Source organism: Bos indicus x Bos taurus, chromosome 10, assembly GCF_003369695.1.
Source record: "Bos indicus x Bos taurus breed Angus x Brahman F1 hybrid chromosome 10, Bos_hybrid_MaternalHap_v2.0, whole genome shotgun sequence".
Classification (NCBI taxonomy): domain Eukaryota; kingdom Metazoa; phylum Chordata; class Mammalia; order Artiodactyla; family Bovidae; genus Bos; species Bos indicus x Bos taurus.
Window position 1 is genome coordinate 21,161,895 of NC_040085.1, and position 21,950 is coordinate 21,183,844.

General features: G+C 37.7%; 2 protein-coding genes across 2 annotated transcripts; both read left to right on the forward strand.

Moving 5' to 3' along the window:
- Positions 1 to 1,223: 1,223 nt before the first annotated feature.
- LOC113899439 (olfactory receptor 4K2) lies at positions 1,224 to 2,180 on the forward strand. Its single transcript, XM_027552797.1, has one exon. The coding sequence runs from the start codon at positions 1,224 to 1,226 to the stop codon at positions 2,178 to 2,180; it is 957 nt and encodes a 318-aa protein (XP_027408598.1).
- Positions 2,181 to 20,825: 18,645 nt separating this feature from the next.
- Positions 20,826 to 21,797, forward strand: LOC113899594 (olfactory receptor 4K15-like). The gene has a single exon (XM_027552857.1). It carries the CDS (start codon positions 20,826 to 20,828, stop codon positions 21,795 to 21,797), a length of 972 nt encoding a protein of 323 aa, XP_027408658.1.
- The last annotated feature ends 153 nt before the right edge of the window (positions 21,798 to 21,950 follow it).

The following is a 21,950-nucleotide window of genomic DNA, read 5'->3' on the forward strand; positions in this document are numbered from 1 at the left end:
TCTTCTGTGTATTCTTGCCACATCTTCTTAATAACTTCTACTTCTGTTAGGTCCATACGATTTCTGTTCTTTATTGTGCCTGTCTTTGCATGAAATTTTCCCTCGGTATCTCTAATTTTCTTGAAGAGATCTCTAGTCTTTCCCATTCTGTTGTTTTCCTCTATTTCTTTGCATTGATCACTGAGAAAGGCTTTCTTATCTCTCTTTGCTATTCTTTGGAACTCTGCATTCAAATGGGTATATCTTTCCTTTTTTTCTTTGCCTTTTGCTTCTCTTCTTTTCACAGCTATTTATAAGGCCTCCTCACACAACCATTTTGCTTTTGCATTTCTTTTTCTTCGGGGTGGTCTTGATCACTGCCTCCTATACAATGTCATGAACCTCCGTCCATAGTTCTTCAAGCACTCTATCAGATCTAATCCTTTGAATCTATTTCTTGCTTCCACTGTATAATCATAAGGGATTTGATTTAGGTCATACCTGAATGGTCTAGTGGTTTTCCCTACTTTCTTCAGGTTAAGTCTGAATTTGCCAATAAGTGGTTCATGATCTGAGCTGACAGTCAGCTCCCAGTCTTGTTTTTTCTGACTTTATAAAGCTCCTTAGTTTGGGTAAATATCAACAAAACTAATTTTCTTAGTGTTTCTGGTAGGTCTCAATCAGATGAATTTTATCCATAAATGTGTTAATGATTCTCTATAAATTTTTAAGTTTTGCAACTGTTAACTTAAGTCTGTCCATAATGTTGCTTAAGAGCCCATGTCACTTATATGCGAGATAATTTTTAATGTTCTTTCACTATGGATAACCTTATGTAAATCCGTACTTTCAGTATGGATGAGTTTCTCAATGACTAAACGTGTGTGTGTGTGTGTATGCATTTAACACACAGTCAGCCCAGAGTAAGTGCTTCCTTAATGTGAGTTCTTATCTTTAAAATTACACAGGCTAATCTCATTTGGATTGTCCATCAGCACTAGGAAGGAAAGTGCTATTTTCAACATCTATGACTTAAGTGGTATTTCACCACGATCCCTAATATCTTACCTTTCAAATTAATATAGCCTATGAAGGTGGAAAGAATACTAAAGATAAGTTTTCCTAGAGGAAACAAAGTCTGTGAAAATGAATCTGGGAAATAGAGACTTTGCTTCAATAGAATCATATTTTCTCTTTAATTTTTTTCCTTTTCCTTTGATGCAGGTTTCCAACTATCAGTCAGGATGATGGATTTGGTGAACAAGTCTACAGTTTCTGATTTTGTTTTGCTAGGACTCTCTAAATCCTGGAAACTACAGACATTTTTCCTCGTGGTGTTTTTGCTCTTTTATGTGACAACAATGGTGGGTAATAGCCTCATAGTCATCACAGTGATATCAGACTCTCATCTGCACTTCCCCATGTACTTCCTGCTCACCAACCTTTCCATCATTGATATGTCTCTTGCTTCCTTTGCAACCCCTAAGATGATTACAGACTACCTCAGTGGACACAAAACCATCTCCTTTGATGGTTGCATCACCCAGATATTTTTTCTACACCTTTTTACTGGCACTGAGATTATTTTGCTAATGGCCATGTCTTTTGATAGGTATATTGCAATATGCAAGCCTCTTCACTATGCTTCAATCATAAGTCCCCAGATGTGTGTTGCCCTTGTGGTGGTTTCCTGGGTTGTAGGAGTCATGCATTCAGTGAGCCAGGTCATATTTGCTCTCACATTGCCCTTCTGTGGTCCCAATGAGGTAGATAGCTTTTTCTGTGACCTTCCTGTGGTGTTCCAACTAGCATGTGTAAATACTTATGTCCTGGGCCTCTTTATGATCTCAACAAGTGGCATCATTGCCTTGTCCTGCTTTATTCTTCTATTCAGTTCCTATGTTATTGTCTTGGTTACTATCAGAAATCATTCTTCAAAAGGAACATCTAAGGTTCTTTCTACCTGCACAGCTCATTTCATTGTGGTTTTCATGTTCTTTGGGCCCTGCATCTTCATCTATATGTGGCCACTAAGCAGTTTTCTGATAGACAAGATTCTATCTGTGTTTTATACCATCTTTACTCCCATTCTGAACCCAGTAATCTATACTTTGAGAAATCAGGAAGTGAAAACAGCCATGAGGAAACTGAAGAATAAGCTTCTAAATTCTAGCAAGGCAACTCCATTGCATTATTTTTAGTTTTAACATCTAGTTTTATTCCTGGGTATTAATTGCCACATTTTTTGTGCACACAGCACATGTTAGGCTTTTATTTCTCAAGTTATTATCAACTTGAAATTGCCAAAATTTGTGAAGTCACAAGTTCATGTTAAAACTATCCTCATACATATATTCTAAATACATTTTAAATTTCAGAAAAGCAAACTGACAGAAGCAAATTTTTCCAGAAGCAAAGAATATCTATAAAAATGTCAAGAGTGATTGTTTCAGTTAGGAAATTCAATATTAGCATTCTATTCATTGGAAAAGAGGAATAGAAAATGAGAAGAGGAAGTGTTGATCAAAGGATAACTAGAAGATAATGACATTTACATACAACTAACAACTGAGTTACTCAGAGAACTCTAAAGTATGACAAATTAGTAAATTTATGTAAGCCTTACAAATTCAATACTGCTATAGGAGTAGCCTCTGATCAATAAGAAATTATTATCTATGCACATTCCTGACATTACTACTTAACATTTAAAGAAATCTGTGAGTTCTATTAAAGAAAGTCTGAGTATATTTTATTACAAATGTTGATGAAGTCCAAAGTGAGCGCTGTAAGTAGACACTCACTGTTAGCTAATAAGAAACACATTCATGATAACTCCTTCTGATAATATAGACTAAGAAAAGAGGCTATAAAATTCTGCCAGTAGAAGACATTATGAAATGAGATTCAAAACAGTACACTTTGCTTCATACAGGCCCTAATGTCAGTTTAATGCCTGGAAGTTGGAACTATAATGAAATGAAAGATACAGTATATGATAGTGAATTAATGGAAAGTTTATGCCTTTCTTTAAAGTATTATATTGTTTTACACTTTTGTTAAATTACTTCTTCCTCTTAATATTTGGATGCAAATATAAGAAATCTGTGATTAGTAATACACTGTCAATATAATAAGTGTATTTCTGTCAGGAAAGTTTGTTTTTGTTTATTTTTTTCTAATATTTTTTTTCATTTTATTTTATTTTTTTTAAATTTTACTTTATTTTTAAACTTTACAATATTGTATTGGTTTTGCCAAATATCGAAATGAATCTGCCACAGGTATATATGTGTTCCCCATCCTGAACCCTTCTCCCTCCTCCCTCCCCATACCATCCCTCTGGGTCGTCCCAGTGCACCAGCCCCAAGCATCCAGTATCGTGCATCGAACCTGGCCTGGCGACTCGTTCCGTATATGATATTATATGTATTTCAATGCCATTCTCCCAAATCATCCCACCCTCTCCCTCTCCCACAGAGTCCAAAAGACTGTTCTATACATCAGTGTCTCTTTTGCTGTCTTGTATACAGGGTTATTGTTACCATCTTTCTAAATTCCATATATATGTGTTAGTATACTGTATTGGTGTTTTTCTTTCTGGCTTACTTCACTCTGTATAATAGGCTCCAGTTTCATCCACCTCATTAGAACTGATTCAAATGTATTCTTTTTAATGGTTTTGATTTGCATTTCTCTGATAATGAGTCATGTTGAGCATCTTTTCATGTGTTTGTTAGCCATCTGTATGTCTTCTTTGGAGAACTGTCTATTTAGTTCTTTGGCCCATTTTTTGATTGGGTCATTTATTTTTCTGGAATTGAGCTGTATGAGTTGCTTGTATATTTTTGAGATTAGTTGTCAGTTGCTTCATTTGCTATTATTTTCTCCCATTCTGAAGGCTGTCTTTTCACCTTGCTTAAGTTTCCTTTGTTGTACAGAAGCTTTTAAGTTTAATTAGGTCCCATTTGTTTATTTTTTCTTTTATTTCCAATATTCTGGGAGGTGGGTTCTAATATTTTTATGTAAGTGCTAGGTTCAAAATTAGACTGAAGGTACCCAAGATATCACAACCACCTGCTGGTAAATACTGGAAATGCAGGCACTGAACGTCATGATATCTCCTGGATGCTTTACTTTGCAAATCATTGGCTTCAGTTCAGTTCAGCTCAGTCGCTCAGTCGTGTCCGACTCTTTGCAACCCCATGAACTGCAGCACCCCAGGCCTCCCTGTCCATCACCAACTCCTGGAGTTCACTCAAACTCACGTCCATCGAGTCAGTGATGCCATCCAGCCATCTCATCCTCTGTCGTCCCCTTCTCCTCCTGACCCCAATCCCTCCCAGCATCCCAGAGTCTTTTCCAATGAGTCAACTCTTCACATGAGGTGGCCAAAGTACTGGAGTTTCAGCTTTAGCATCATTCCTTCCAAAGAAATCCCAGGGCTGATCTCCTTCAGAATGGACTGATTGGATCTCCTTGTAGTCTAAGGTACTCTCAAGAGTCTTCTCCAACACCACAGTTCAAAAGCATCAATTCTTCAGCACTCAGCTTTCTTTACAATCCAACTCTCACATCCATACATGACCACTGGAAAAACCATAGCCTTGACCAGACGTACCTGTGTGGGCAAAGTAATGTCTCTGCTTTTCAATATGCTATCTAGGTTGGTCATAACTTTTCTTCCAAGGAGTAAGCGTCTTTTAATTTCATGGCTACAGTCAACATCTGCAGTGATTTTAGAGCCCCAAAAAATAAAGTCTGACACTGTTTCCACTGTTTCCCCATCTACTTCCCATGAAGTGATGAGACCAGATGCCATGATCTTCGTTTTCTGAATGTTGAGCTTTAAGCCAACTTTTTCACTCTCCTCTTTCACTTTCATCAAGAGGCTTTTTAGTTCCTCTTCATTTTCTGCCATAAGGATGGTGTCATCTACATATCTGAGGTTATTGATATTGCTCCCAGCAATCTTGATTCCAGCTTGTGCTTCTTTCAGCCCAGTGTTTCTCATGATGTACTCTGTATATAAGTTAAATAAGCAGGTTGACAATATACAGTTTGCTGCTGCTGCTACTGCTGCTAAGTCGCTTCAGTCGTGTCCGACTCTGTGCGACCCCATAGATGGCAGCCCACCAGGCTCCCCCGTCCCTGGGATTCTCCAGGCAAGAACACTGGAGTGGGTTGCCATTTCCTTCTCCAATGCATGAAAGTGAAAAGTGAGTGTGAAGTCGCTCAGTCGTATCCGACTCTTAGCGACCCCATGGACTGCAGCCTAACAGGCTCCTCCGTCCATGCGATTTTCCAGGCAAGAGTACTGGAGTGGGGTGCCACTGCCCTCTCCGAATATATAGCTTAGTTGATGGCAAATCTTAAAGAATTAACTGTTATTTGGAATTTACTAAATTATACTTATAAAATATGGTGCCCAATATATTATCCAATTTGTATTTACAAGAGGAAAGATCAGTTGCCACCACAGTGTTTGATAAATATCAAGTTGTTGTTCTTTTCTGGCATTATTGAACAAACAGAGAAAACCAAGAATTATATATGAATTAAATACTACTAACAAGAGAGAATTTAAGAAAATGAAAGTCTTAACTTTTCATTTTAATCCAAATGATGAGAACTGTTTTTCTTTCTTGGTATGTGTTTTTAATTTTATTAATTAAAGTATTAAACAAAGGGATGCTTACAGTTTAAAAATGTGATATTGTGTTCAAACTAGACATTTTTGAAATTGTTGAATAAAATCGTCTGCAGTATTAACACAAGAATAAAATGTGTCTTATAGTTGCAAAATAATAGCTTAATTCTATTTGAAATAGGGATACAGATGGACAAATTTTGGTTGTATGCATAAATTTTCTCTGTTTTGGTTACATGTGCAAATATTTCAAGATTAAGGAACTCATTTATATAGAAATTTTCTATCTGTTGTTTTAGAAATGCTCCAAGTCATGCTTTCAAATAATATCTTTATTTGAACAGGAATTATGTTTTTAAATTAATGGCTTTTTGCAAGATAAAACTGGAGTCTTTTTAAAAAGATGTCATCAATCTTCAGTGCTTATGTGGATAATTCTAAAACCCAAGAGCATCTGCCAAACTCTCAACAGTATAACTCATCAGCAGATAACTCTGTAAGGCAAATCAATAATGAGATTGAGTAGTTGGATTGATAGTTTGTCTAGCTGAGAATGAAAAAGACCATCGATAGCCTTGGACAACTTCCATATATAAAGAGAACTACCACTTTCTCTGATGGCTCAGCACGAGGAGTCATCATACAGGGTACTTCTACATATTAAATAAACACTAAAATCTTAATTAGGAGCCACAAGTGGGTTATTTTGTTGCCATGACTCCTCAACGTGCTGCTGACACTCTTTAACCAAAGGTGAATACAATCTAATGGCCACAGACTCCTAAAACAGGAAAGATGGTACCATTTGCCACTAGGGCATCTAAAGGCAGAAATAATGTTTTATAAAGCATGCTAGATGAACAGAAACTAGCTAGTATAAACATACCAGGTTGAGGATAGCTTTAAATTATCTGAATTTCCAATAACACATTTGAGGGAACATCAGGAGATGGAGAATTTACAAGAAGAGTATGTTGACAAACAACTTCATATTCCCTTAGGTGTTTGGGAAGCTTGGCAATACCAAACCTATGAGTTCTCAAAAATTGTAAGAAGCTGTTTAGTACAATTAAGCAATATTATAAAATGCAGGTGAAAAAAAACTGTAAAAGTAAGGTCTAGATGAAATGACAAAATGTAAATTGTAACACACGAAGGAATTTGGAGAAGGCAATGGCACCCCACTCCAGTACTCTTGCCTGGAAAATCCCATGGATGGAGGAGCCTGGTGGGCTGCAGTCTATGGGGTCACTAAGAGTCGGACACGACTGAGCGACTTCACTTTCACTTTTCACTTTCATGCATTGGAGAAGGAAATGGCAACCCACTCTAGTGTTCTTGCCTGGAGAATCCTAGGGATGGGGGAGCCTGGTGGGCTGCCATCTATGGGGTCACACAGAGTCGGACACAGCTAAAGAGATGCAGCAGCAGCAGCAGCAGCAATGACAATAAAATCCATAAATGACATATATTTTATATACTTCCAAAAATATTTGAGGAACATTTCAAAATATTATACAGTGTGATGATGGTGGATTTACATTGAGGGCTAAGGTTTAGACCCCTCTTCTGCGTGTGTTTGTTCAAAAGCCCTGGAATGGATCCCAGCAACAACTTGTTCATAATTTTGACTCTTTTTTTCTTATGGAAGTCACCTTGTATTACCTAAACTTTAGGCTCTGCAGAACCTGGATCTACCCTGAGTATAGAAGTTAGACTTCTACAAAAATGTTAGACTCGGGCATGTTTCTACCAGGGTTAAATGCCTGGTGCTGTAAACTTGGGCAAGATACCTAATGTACCTTTGCCTCAATTTCTGCATCTGTAAAAGGACATGGTAATGGTACCTACATCACAGAGTTTTTTAAGGAATAAAGGAAGTTATTCATATAAAGCACATAATAAGCATTCAATAAATGTTATTAAAGGATACTTCTAAACAACTCTGGGTATTTTTAAGGAACTTGGTACTCTCCTGAACTAATAATTGACATATTTAATTTGACAAGTAAATTTTTATTTTATAAATTTAAAATATTTGTGTCTGTATGGTTATTGTTGCTGTTCAGTTGATAAGTTGTGTCTGACTCTTTGTCACCCCATGGACTGTGGCCTGACAGGCTCCTCTGTCCATGGGATTTCCCAGGCAAGAATACTGGAGTGGGTTGCCATTTCCTTCTCCAGTGAATCTTCCCAACCCAGGGATTGAACCCACATCTCCTGTATTGACAAGCGGATTCTTTACCACTGAGCTACCAGGGAAGCTCCTTATGTCTGTATATATGTGCATAAAATTAGTGTGTATTAATTAACTAGGAAAATTAAAAGTAACTTCCACTAGAAAACTACACTGGTTCTTATATTAATTCAAACCTCTAGAAACTTGTTTTTCTCACTGCTAATAATTTTTGTGAATCAAGAGAACTTCTAAATTGTTTACTATGTGATTGCTTCTATACAATGCATAATTATTAAATAGTTGATTTTAGACTGGATTTTCACCACAATTATGGCCGGAATAAGAAAGGTGATGTTTGATCCTCTGTATTATTAAGGTGAAGACATAGATAAATGCACAGATTAGTGAATACTAACTTAGATAAGTATAACTTGTATATGAACTTGTGTTTATGTGAAGAATTTTTCTACATTGATAAAGGCATGGGATAATGTGATTACTGGACTCTGGTGCCAAGTGGAATAAGTTCTTGGTAGATGCTATCATTTCAACATGTTTATACTCTTTGTAGATGTGTTTCCAAACTTAGACAATGACCAACAACAACTGAAAGCAAAATAACCCTGCTTTTCAAATGAGCTTTTAAAAAAACTCTTAAAGCGAAATTGACGAGAAAGCTGAACTAACCCTACTCTCTTCCCATGTTTTCCTTATTACTATTTTACTTGGTTATTTTTGGATGCATGTATCCAGATGGGAAACAAGGAGGAAAAAGCAGTCATGTAAATCTAATTCATGTGAAGTTCTTGCATTTTTATATTTTACTCTGGTAATTTGCTCTCAGATGACAATAAAATCCACTGAGTAATTTGACAGTCTTTCTTAAGTGCTCCAGTAAAGATGATTAATTTATAAAGATCAGTGTACTTCTTATTATGAATTATAATCAATGCTATTAGTTATACCGTGAGGTAAATATGCACAACTTATGATGGAATCAGAAGAACCAGCATCCAAATAAGTTTGGAACTGTGACATGGATCATGGGTTGATGCACTCTGTATGGTTGCTGGTATAATTTAGTTGACATTTTATCTGCTTCTTTCTGATTTTTGTTAAATACAAACATATATACATACACACATACACGAATCCCAACATCTATTAATAGCTATTAATAGCATGTACTAAAGTATCATGTTTGTGTTTTACATTTTACTCTGGTAAGTTACATTGCCAGTGTAGGGAGATTTACATTTACTATCTCTTTAAAATTTACTTTGTTATTAAAGAAAATATTTAGGCCTAGAGGTTCCAGGTGCTTTCCTAACTCTAGTACCCTTTTTTGTGGCTACTAATATCTAGCCTATCACCAATTTGCCTGACACTGTTTTTTGCCTTAGAATTGTGCTAAGACTCTGAAGCCATCAATAAAAGTTTAATTTTCTCCTTTTCATCATCCACCACCCACCAAAGGAAACTGAAAGGAGAAAGTGTATCTTAGAGGAAAATACTAGTGCTTGAAAGCACACTTACAGATTTGTTTTAATCCAATTAAATATCTATTAACTTTTTCATCTTGTCTGGTATAATTATATTGCTTAGCCTTCAGTGAAGGAAACAGAAACGACTGCTCCCCATTGCTTCCTATAGCTTGCATTACCACCTGAACTACCCCCAACTCCCCAGCCAGGTCTGTGGAAAAACTGGCTTCCATGAAATCAGTCCTTGGTGCCCAGAAGGTTGTGGATCACTGCATTCAGTTCAGTTCAGTCACCCAGTCGTGTACGACTCTTTGCGACCCCATGTACTGTGGCATGCCAGGCTTCCCTGTTCATCACAAACTCCCGGAGCTTGCTCACACTCATGTACATCAAGTCGGTGACGCCAACCAACCATCTCATCTTCTGTTGTCCCTTTCTCCTCCTGACTTCAATCTTGCCCAGCATCAGGGTCTTTTCCAATGAGTCAGTTCTTCGCATCAGTTCAGTTCAGTTCACTTCAGTCACTCAGTCATGTCCGACTCTGAGATTCCATGGACTGCAGCTCGCCAGGCCTCCCTGTCCATCACCAACTCTTGGAGTTTACTCAGACTCATGTCCATTGAGTCGGTGATGCCATCCAACCATCTCATCTTCTGTCGTCCCCTTCTCCTGCCTTCAATCTTTCCCAGCATCAGGGTCTTTTCAAATGAGTCAGCTCTTCACATGAGGTGCCCAAAGTATTGGAGTTTCAGCTTCAGCATCCGTCCTTCCAATGAATATTCAGGACTGATTTCCTTTAGGATGGACTGGTTGGCTCTCTCCCTGCAGCCCAAGGGACTCTCAAGAGTCTTCTCCAACACCACAGTTCAAAAGCATCAATTCTTTGGTGCTCAGCTTTCTTTATAGTCCATCTCTCACATCCATACATGACTACTGGAAAAACCATAGCTTTGATTAGATGGACTTTTGTTGGTAAAGTAATGTCTCTGCTTTTTAATACGCTGTCTAGTTTGGTCATAGCTTTTCTTCCAAAAAGCAAGTGTCTTTTAATTTCATGGCTGTAGTCACCGTCTGCAGTGATTTTGGAGCCCCCCCGAAAATAAAGTCTCTCACTGTTTCCATTGTTCTGCATCTATTTGCCATGAAATGATGGGACTGGGTGCCAAGATCTTAGTTTTTTGAATGTTGAATTTTAAGCCAACTTTTTCATGCCTCTTTCACTTTCATCAAGAGGCTCTTCAGTTCCTCTTTGCTTTCTGCCTTAAAAGTGGTGTCATCTGCATATCTGAGGTTATTGGTATTTCCCCCAGCAATCTTGATTCCAGCTTGTACTTCATCCAGCCCGGCATATCACTGCATTAGATATTTACCAAACCACTGGAACAACTAGAGCAGTAGGACTTGGGGGTTACTAGTAGTGTTGTTGGGTTCCAGAATAGACCCCAGTAGTGAGATTTAAAGGTCAAAAGCTTCGATCCTTGATGCTACTGCCACTGCCTCACTATCCTCAACACCCATGAAGCTAGTGTAAAGTCACTAGAATACAGGTCAGGCTACCACAATTACTTCTGCCTTGTATCTCATCATCTTACTCACCAGCAGTGATTACATCGGTGCTGCCATCTGCCTCAAACCAGCCTTCTTAAGCTCATGTTGGTGCATCTAATTGGTGGAACCTAATTTGCACAGAAAACCTTCCCTAAAAACAGCAGTTTATAGATTTCAAGTTTTTTATGCAACAGAAAACATCCTGGAGGAGGATGGATTGGAGGCTGAGTCAATCAATAATGTCTGTCATACTAATATTCATTTTTCATCACCATAACCTTTTTGCTGTACAGTAAAACCAAGGTAAAAAAATACAACAAATGCATAGCCTAATGAAATATAAGGCACTCACCATTACAACTACTTCTCAGATCAAAAACAGAACTTCACCCCAGAAGCCCTTGAGAACTTATCCTCATCAATAGAGGTCCTATTTGGATCCTGGAATCCTTTTGGATCTGCTGTCCCTATCTCTCATTTCACACAGGCTTTCACAAATGGAGAAAAATAAGTCTGCACTGAAGCAATTAAAATAATTTTTCTGCAAAGAGACTACATGGCTTTTCTTTGCTTTAAAAGAAAACAAAGGAAATAGGTGAATATTTTGTGAATTACCTCAAGCAAGCAGACATTGACCTTTCTCTGTGCCGGTTTTACCTAAATCTCACTAGTAAAGCACACACACCTGAAAAGAAAGGGGAGAAAAACATTTATACAGACTGAGGGCTTTCCCTGAACCAGATCACTACTCCTTTATCTGTGGTCTAGGGAAGGTCAAACTCTGGGATAATGCCTGATGATCTGAGGTGGAGCTGATGTAACTACAATAGAAATAAGTGAGTGAGTGAGTGAAAGTTGCTCAGTCGTGTCCAAATCTTTGTGACCCCATGGACTGTAGCCTGCCAGGCTCCTCTGTCCATGGAATTTTCCAGGCAAGAATACTGGGGTGGGTTGCCATTCTCTTCTCCAGGGTATCTTCCCAACCCAGGGATTGAATACAGGTCTCCCTCATTGCAGGCAAATTCTTTACCATCTGAGCCACCAGGGAAGACCAAGAATACTGGAGTGGGTTGCCTTTCCATTCCCCAGGACAATAAAAATAAAGTACACAATAAATGTAATGCATTTGAATCATCCTGAAACCATCCCCAACCCCTGTTTGTGGAAAAATTGTCTTTCATGAGATCAGTTCCTGGTGCCAAAAAGACTGGAGACCATTGGTCTAGGGGATAGCTATTTCTGGCTAATTCTATAAGGTAATCTGTCCACAGTACAGTTTTGGCCTCTTGGACAAGGTTCATTTCCTTGTTCATTTGTTGTAAAAATGTTTCATAATGAAATAAACTTTCAAACATTGATTCACATTAATGTTCTAACCTGACTACACTCTAAAAATGTCTGCTTTAAGAGGAAAAAGGTTACCTTCTGCCACTGAATGTCAGCACTTCCAATTCAAAATTACCTGCCAACAAAAGCAAAACAAGAATGGTATAAAAGCATTAAAAAATGCTTACTTTTCAGCTTTTTCTTAATTTCCAAAGACTATGCAGATTCTGTTAATCCAAGATGCTGTTTAAAAATACTTTCTCAATAACTTACAAATCAACTGGTCCTCCAACAACTGTTGTGGGAAAAAAATCTGCAAAGATTCATCTACAGAACACTAAAACCTGAAAACTAAAGAATGTGTGCTCTTTCCAGGAATTCATGTACCATTTACAAAAATGTAATTAACATGTAAGCCTTAGAGTCTCAATAAATACCAGAAATTCTATTATTATACAATGCATTATATAATTACAATTCAATAACAAATAAAATGATAAATAGTTTTCCCTTCTCCAACCTCCTTCCCCTTCAAAAAAAGAAAAAAAGAGAGAGAAAACAAACAAACAAACCCTGTGCCTTTGGAAATAAGAAAAAGAATTTTGTAGGTAAGTCATGAGTTTTAAAAAACCATAATGGCAATGAAAAAAAAAAAAAACATTTAGAGCTTAGTAATACAAATAGGGTACTATGCTTAGTCACTCAGTCTTGTCCGACTCTTTGCCACCCCATGGACTGTAGCCCGCCAGGCTCCTCTATCCATGGGATTCTCCAGGCAAGAATACTGGAGTGGTTTGTTTCCCTTCTCCAGGGGATCTTCCCAACCCAGGGATTGAACCCAAGTCTCCCACATTGCAGGTGGATTATGTACCATCTGAGCCACCAGGGAAGCCCAAGAATATCTCTTCTCCAGGGGAACTTCCTGACCCAGGAATTGAACCAGGGTCTCCTTCATTGCAGGCGGATTCTTTACCAGCTACCAAAGTTCCAGGGAACATTTTTAGTCATAAATAACCTCATGTGAAGAGTTGACTCATTGGAAAAGACTCTGATGCTGGGAGGGATTGGGGGCAGGAGGAGAAGGGGATGACAGAGGATGAGATGGCTGGATGGCATCACCGACTCGATGGACGTGAGCTTGAGTCAACTCCGGGAGTTGGTGATGGACAGGGAGGCCTGGCGTGCTGCGATTCATGGGATGGCAAAGAGTTGGACACGACTGAGTGACTGAACTGAACTGAACTGAACCATGTTAAAATATAGATAAAATTGTAAGCTTAGTGTTCTATCTAAGAAATTAGCAGTGGGGGTTGGGGGGCTTCCCTGGTGGCTCAGTGGTAGAAAATCCACCTGTCAATGTAGGAGACACAGGTTCTATCCCTGATTTGGGAAGATCCCACATGCCATGGAGCAACTAAGCCATGGGCCGCAACTATTGAGCCTATAGCCCCGGAACCCACAGCAACTGAGCCCACACATTGCGGCTACTGAAACCCATGTACCCTAAAGCCTGAGCTCATCAAGAGAAGCCACTGCAAGAGAACCCCGCATACTGCAACTAGAGAGTAGCCCCTGCTGGCAGCAACTAGAGAAAAGCCCAAGCAGCAATGAAGACCCAGGACAGCCATAAATAAATAAAGAAAATTATTAAAAAAAAAAAAGAAATTAGGGAGAAAAAAATAAAGAAGAATGAAAGAGTAAAAGGATAAAAATTATAAAGAAGTAATGGATAAAAGTTATAAAGAGCAGAAAATAATGAAAATTTCTATGGCTCTTTCTGTGAATCTAGCTTAAAACCAATGAGGATACTAGAAGAAGAGGGCTTCTGGAAAATTTTGTTTTTGAACACAGCATATGTGTCAGTTTGGATTTTATGAGGATAGCTGAACTACTAAGAGTGACATGAAATAAGGAATTCATTATAAAGATCAGACTTTACACAATAAGGCAGTGGAAAATACTAAGTACAGAAGGTAGGTTGTTGCTTCTGAAGCTGAAGTTGAATGTATGTCAGCAAGATTGATGACTGAGTAGGTGTGGCATCTAAAGTGGGTTGACAGCATACAATTGACAGCATAAAATTGGGTCTTCTGTTTTTCTACTATGATTGAGTATCCAATTCATTTACATCTAACTCAATGATTGATATGGTGCAGCTAAAAGTTGGTGATTTGATTTCTATATGTCCCATGTCTGTCTGCGGAGAAGGCAATGGCACCCCACTCCAGTACTCTCACCTGGAGAATCCCATGGACTGAGGAGCCTGGTGGGCTGCAGTCCATGGGGTCGTTGAACACGACTGAGTGACTTCACTTTCACTTTCCACTTTCATGACTGGAGAAGGAAATGGCAACCCACTCCAGTGTTCTTGCCTGGAGAATCCCAGGGACAGAGGAGCCTGTTGGGCTGCCGTCTATGGGGTCACACAAAGTCAGACACGACTGATGCGACTTAGCAGCAGCAGCAGCGTCTGTCTGATGCTACTCCCTTTAATAATTCAGTGCTTTCCTCTCAATGGCTTTTTAATTTTCTTAGGAGAAAATTTAATACTATGTAATATTTCTTATATAGGTAAATCCCATACACTCTAGATTTAAGCCATATTACATTTTGTTTAATTCTTTAATTTTACATCTTCACCAAATTTTGTCTCTTTACATATAGACACTGGCTTTTTTTCTGATTAAAAATGTTCCCAATCTATCCACTAACCTGGCTAAATCTGGCCATTATTTATATATCAGTTGAAATATTCCATAAATTTCTTATAAAGATCATAACCTTCTATAATGTACTCATACCACTCTCTACTTCTTTTGTGGTAAAACAAGTACGATTTTACTTTAGTTCCTTGTTAAGATAATGCTTTCTGCCTTAGAATATATATATATCCTGTGAAGTCAGGAACTGTATTATCATGTACCCCAATGTATTCCTAACTTCCAGTTTAGTAACTGAAAAATAATTAATATTCAATGACCATTTGATGAAGAGATGCAGTAATAGATTGTTATGAAATGAGTTCAAATTGACTTGGACTTTAACTCCAGAAGCTTTGAATACAGGACAACAAAAGAATCTATATAACACAAATAAGGTGTAATATAAATATAGTTAAAAGCAGAAGTCACTTTTTAACTTCTTAATAATTGAACATTGAGAAAATATACAAGACATAAGAAAATGTCTACTTGTTCCTCTATATGTATTCACTGCTGCTGCTAAGTCGCTTCAGTCGTGTCCGACTTTGTGTGATCCCATAGACTGCAGCCTACCAGGTTCCTCTGTCCATGGGATTTTCCAGGCAAGAGTACTGGAGTGGGGTGCCATTGCCTTCTCCAATGTATTCACTACCCAGTTTCAATTCTTATTAACATATGTCTCATTGTGGTTTTTTCCCTATGCTTCAAAGTAAAACTGCTGAGTGCAAGGGTCAGTGGTGTATGTGATTTTATAGATACTGCTAACTGCACTTCTAGAATAAGTTTCAGCATTTTGCATCCGAGTTGCTGTATATGAGAGTGTCTCTAGTCTGGTCAAGACAGTATGATGTGAAATTTTGAATTTTTGCCAGTATGTGAGAGATGATATTTCAGTATAGTTCTACTTTTTAAAAAAATTTATTAGTATTATTATTTTTTTTTACTTTACAATATTGTATTGGTTTTGCCATACATCAACATGCATCTGCCATGGATGTACATGTGTTCCCCATCCTGAACCCCCCTCCCATCTCCCTCCCCATACCATCCCTCTGGGTCCTCCCAGTGCACCAGCTCCAAGCTTCATGTATCCTGTATCGAACCTGGACTGGTAAGCCAGAAAGAAAAACACCAATACAGTATACTAATGCATATATATGGAATTTAGAAAGATGGTAACGACAACCCTGTATGTGAGACAGCAAAAGAGACACAGATGTATAGAACAGTCTTTTGGACTCTGTGGGAGACGGACGGGGGTGTGGGGGGGATGATAGTTTTACTTTTAAAACAGAAGTTCTTCAAATAAAGACAAATGACTTAGTGTATTTATCTGTGAAATAAATATATATTGAGTTGGTCAAAAAAGTTCATTTGGGTTTTTCCATAGCATGTTATGGAAAACTCCAAAGTAACTTTTTGGCCAACCCAATAGTTCTTGGACAGGCCAAAAAAAGGAAAGAAAGGACCAGGACTGAATAAAATAAAAAGAACCTATGCTATACATGTAATCACTGGAGATTAGAAAATTGGTCATCAATTCACATGCTGAGGAGATTAAACAATTAAAGAATGTTATATAAAAGCAGAAGATGACAGATTTACCCAGATGAATTTGTCAATTTCCTAAAAAAAGCATAAGTTACCACATTTTCTTAAGGGGAAGAAGAAAACTGAAGACATCAATAGCTATGGAACACATTGAAAAAGAGGTTAAAGATACTACCCTATAAATCACAGGACACATTCCATTTTAAGTACAAAGTCTTCCAAAACTTCAAAGAACAGATAATGCTAGGGAATAAAAACTCTTTTCTGAATATTTTTACTTATTTTATGAGTCTATCATTGTCTCAGCACCAAAACTGGGTGTAGATAGCACAACTTCAAAACACTACAGGTCAGTTTCACTTGTAAATCTATGTGTAAAACTCCTACATTAAAAAATTAGTACATCAAACCCAGGTTATGATAGTCTCATGTAATATGTTATAAACAGGATTTATGCTAAGTATGCAAATATATTCACATTGGATGCCCTATTAATGGTTTTTAATAGTTGAGATTAAAAGAGGACTTTATTATATATTCTTATTGTGGGGGATTAGATGTTCTCTGCTGAGTTTTTCCATAGTCTCATTAAGGTGGAAAATATCACTAAAGATTCAATTCTTCATAAAATATTTCATAAGTTCTTGTGTCAGATTTCCCTAAATCAATTTGAAACACAGTGTCTGTAATCAGTGGAGGTAAGATGCAGGGTCAGAGCTCTGGGAGCTGAGGGAAAACGGAAAATGATTTGGCTCTCTGAACGGAAACCGTTTTCCCTATTCAACAAACCAGCAAACGTCTAATGACAAAGAATCACCATGGGACACGTTAGACCTCCCACAGTCCCAGTCCATTCCCTAGTCCTGAACCAAATAGGGAAATAATAAATTGAGAAAAAGGTGAAATAAAGTGTTGTAAAGAAGAGGTGGTTTGTCTAACTCAGTATTTTTTTTTATATATATATAGTTTTACATCTGATGCAGCTTTCTTATAGGAGCATTTGATTTGAAAGAAACCAAAACTTGTTTCAACTTTCTGGAGATCTGCAGAGAAGTAAACTTGGTAGGTTTTCTTCATTTAGTGTCAAGCACTTGCTTGATCCACTTGCTTGGGATTTCTTTCTTTAAAAAGGATTGGGACCTTTAACTAGAGAAAGAAACTTGGAGCAATGGCTTGTCATGCTTGGATTTACAATTTAGTTGAAATTCTTTTTCCTCAACCACATAATATTTACATCCATGTTAGTCTGGCACATAAAATTTTACTTTGGTTATGATAGAAAATGGTTTAAGGATCTGTATCTGTAATATTTAAGCTAAATTTTAAATTTTATTTTAAGGTCTTCTGAGCAGAGGAGGTTTTCTAGAGGCATATCCATGTGCATGCTAAGTTGCGTTAGTTGTGTCCGACTCTGTGTAACCCCATAGACAGTAGCCTGCCAGGTTTCTCTGTCCATAGGATTCTCCAGGCAAGAATACTGGAGTGGGTTGCCATTTCCTTCTCCATAACATTTTATATTTATAGCAGTTTATCCCGGCCCAGTCCAACACATAGACAAAAATGGCACTCAGTAGGCTACAGTGTTACTCTCCCTGAGGATTTCCGGCATTTTTCTTCTCCTCCTTCCACACTTATTAATTTCTCATTCACTTTCACTAATAGAAAGTTGTCATTTCATAGGAGACTGACAAAATTAAAAGATATGATCAAGAATGCTTGCTTAGACCCATAATTACTCCTTTTGGATACAAATTCCCTTCCCCACAAGAGAATGCAATAGAGGATGCCCGTTCCACTCCAGGTGATAGTTAGTGACCTAGATGTCCTTTGGAATGTTTAGGTTATTTCATGACAGCATTTATTGTTCATTCTCTTGATTATTTTTTTACATTCAAAATTTTGGGAGAATCTTTGCAAAGCGTCAGATAGCAATAACTCATCTAGAAAATATTATCAGAGAATAAAATTTTCCAGGCTAATATATTTTAAACTTATCTCTTTAAGCAAAATGCATTAACCAAATATATATGACCTTGTATCTTTTTAACTAGAAAAGGCCCTTATTATCAAATTCATTTATGGTACATTAAGTAATATTAAATACGATTTTACATCAACTGTCTAAACTCAGCTCCTCTCATCTTTCAATCTGGATAATTCCATTTGTCACAAACTCCTAAACCATATTTTTTAGATTCTATTAGAGACTTTATTATCAAGGGTTGTGGAAAGGGTTTTAAAGCCCTGGGATGAGGTTCTGGATGTGTTGCTGACTAGTAATATAATATTGAGCATATTAGTTAACTTTTCTAATACTCTATTTCCACATATGAAAAATGTGGACAATAATCTCCTCCTCATCAGATTAAGTACTTTAATGCACACAAATGTGAAAACACTTCCAAACTAAACAGTTTTGCCCACTGACATTATGCTTTTTACACTATTTTTTACAGAGACTGACCCTTATCACTTCTAATTATAACATAAAAAATGAAAAGTGAGACCAGGTTCTTGTGCTTCTAAACATATTTTTTTAAGGAATTCTCAAACTCTTATCTTCTTAAAAGCTCTCTCTGTATTCTTCCAGAGAAGCTGCAGAGAGAACATAGGCAGAAAGGATTATTTTATAATCTATTGGCAAAGTATTTATTTGCTCATTTGTGTATTATCTTGTAATTCGAGTTTTCACTTATTGCTTATCTCAGCTTTTGCCTAATTAGAAGTCATCGTGTTGCTGGATATTTTTAAAAGGAGATATCTTATTTCACTAGGTCCAAGAAATTCTAGACAAAACCTATAAATTCCGTATACTGAATATAATTCATCTTTTGGAAGGTTTTTGAATTGATAAGTGACATGCTACACTTTGCCTTCAAATGATCTATGTTAACTAAATCAGATCTTTATATTTCATGGCTGTCACCTTATCTATTGATGTTCTGTACTATATTCTGGTCATCTCAGTTTACTTCTTTTCATATGATACAATGTTAGCTTCAAAGGACTGTACTTCAAACCAAAACAGCTATAATAACTTCAGAGACAACATAGATTAATTGGTTTTAATGATGTGGTAGTGGAAATTAAATAATAGAGAAAGGACAGAGGCAAGAGGAGAGAGACCCTAATAGCAAAAGTTGCAGGTCTTTTCCTTGTAAGTGTGGCCTCCGAGACTTCTCTAAGAATTGAAGCTGCTTGTGGATAATCCCAAATGGATAATGAAAATCAGCCAGGCAATAAGGCAATATAGGATTCTGGATACCTTAGCTCCTCCTATTAATTGTTGTATTTGCAATGTAGATTTATTGTTTTGTTTAGCCTCATATTTGACCCACAAGTGTATAAAATAAAATGTTGATTTACTGCATCTGCACCTCTTAGCTATCCTTCATCAGTAAGGATAATTGAGAGAAGAATCTCTTTGTTAAAATTATAGATAAAACATTTTCTATTAGAAACAACTCTAGAGCATTTTATTTTATTTATTTATTTTAAATTTTATTTTATTTTTAAACTTTACAAAATTGTATTAGTTTTGCCAAATATCGAAATGAATCCGCCACAGGTATGCTGTGTTCCCCATCCTGAACCCTCCTCCCTCCTCCCTCCCCATATCATCCCTCTGGGTCATCCCAGTGCACCAGCCCCAAGCATCCAGTATCATGCATCAAACCTGGACTGGCGACTCATTTCATACATGATATTATACATGTTTCAATGCCATTCTCCCAAATCTTCCCACCCTCTCCCTCTCCAACAGAGTCCATAAGACTGTTCTATACATCAGCATCTCTTTTGCTGTCTCGTACACAGGGTTATTGTTAGCATCTTTCTAAATTCCATATATATGCATTAGTATACTGTATTGGTGTTTTTCTTTCTGGCTTACTTCACTCTGTATAATAGGCTCCAGTTTCATCCACCTCATTAGAACTGATTCAAATGTATTCTTTTTAATGGCTGAGTAATACACCATTGTGTATATGTACCACAGCTTTCCTATCCATTCATCTGCTGATGGACATCTAGGTTGCTTCCATGTCCTGGCTATTATAAACAGTGCTGCGATGAACATTGGGGTACATGTGTCTCTTTCCCTTCTGGTTTCCTCAGTGTGTATGCCCAGCAGTGGGATTGCTGGATCATAAGGCAGTTCTCTTTCCAGTTTTTTAAGGAATCTCCACACTGTTCTCCAGAGTGGCTGTACTTGTTTGCATTCCCACCAACAGTGTAAGAGGGTTCCCTTTTCTCCACACCCTCTCCAGCATTTATTGCTTGTAGACTTTTGAATCGCAGCCATTCTGACTGGTGCATTTTAAATTAATGTTGAGAAGAACCATTAGGATCAGGGTCTACTTTTCTTGCTCCTGATAAAAATGAATGTTTTTCTTTGTAGGTACTTCATGAACCAAGAAAATAAATCTAGGGTGGCTGAGTTTGTGTTGCTGGGGCTCTCCAGTTCTTGGGAGCTCCAGTATTTCTTCTTCATGTTGTTTAATTTCTTGTATATCATCATTGTGCTGGGCAACCTCCTCATTGTACTCACAGTGATCTCTGAACCTGCCCTGCATACACCTATGTACATAATGCTCAGTAATCTTTCCATTCTTGATGTCTTTCTGGCCACTTATGCAACCCCCAAGATGATTCATGATTTCCTTCATGAACCCAAGACCATCTCCTTCGAGGGCTGCATGGCCCAGATATTCTTACTCCATGTCTTTGCTGGTGGTGAGATGGTGCTCCTTGTAGCTATGGCATATGACAGATATGTAGCCATATGCAAACCTCTCCATTATGCAACCATCATGAACTTGTGCAAATGTACAGGTCTGGTAGTAGGCTCTTGGGTGATTGGGGTCATGCACTCGTTGAGCCAATTAGCTTTCACTGTAAACCTCCCCTTCTGTGGTCCAAATGTTGTGAACAGTTATTACTGTGACCTTACTTTGGTCATCAAACTTGCCTGTACGGATACGTATGTCCCTGAAGTGTTGATGCTTTTGGATAGTGGTCTCATGGGAGTGGCTTCATTCTTGCTGTTGCTGGTCTCCTACACAGTCATCCTGGTCACTGTGCAATGTCGTTCCTCAACGGACATGACCAAGGCCCGCAGCACTCTGACTGCCCACATCATTGTGGTTACCCTCTTTTTTGGGCCCTGTATCTTCATCTATGCCTGGCCTTTCAGCAACTTCCCAGTGGATAAAGTCCTTTCTGTGTTCTCTACAGTTTTCACACCTATATTGAACCCCATAATCTACACATTGAGAAACAAAGAGGTGAAACTGGCAATGCATAAACTGAAGACCCGCTATGTATGTTCTAGGCTCCCTTCTCAACTCTCTCTCCTAAGACTAGATGTGTTGAGTTGAGTAGACAGAAATACACTTGAGGAAACATGGATTGTCTCTTTTCCTGGTGACAGTAAAGTAAAGTAAAATAAATACTTTATTTGCTCAAAGTGATAAAGATAATGTATGTTCTTTGTTAAATATCTATTGTAAAGAAGCTTCCATACAATTATG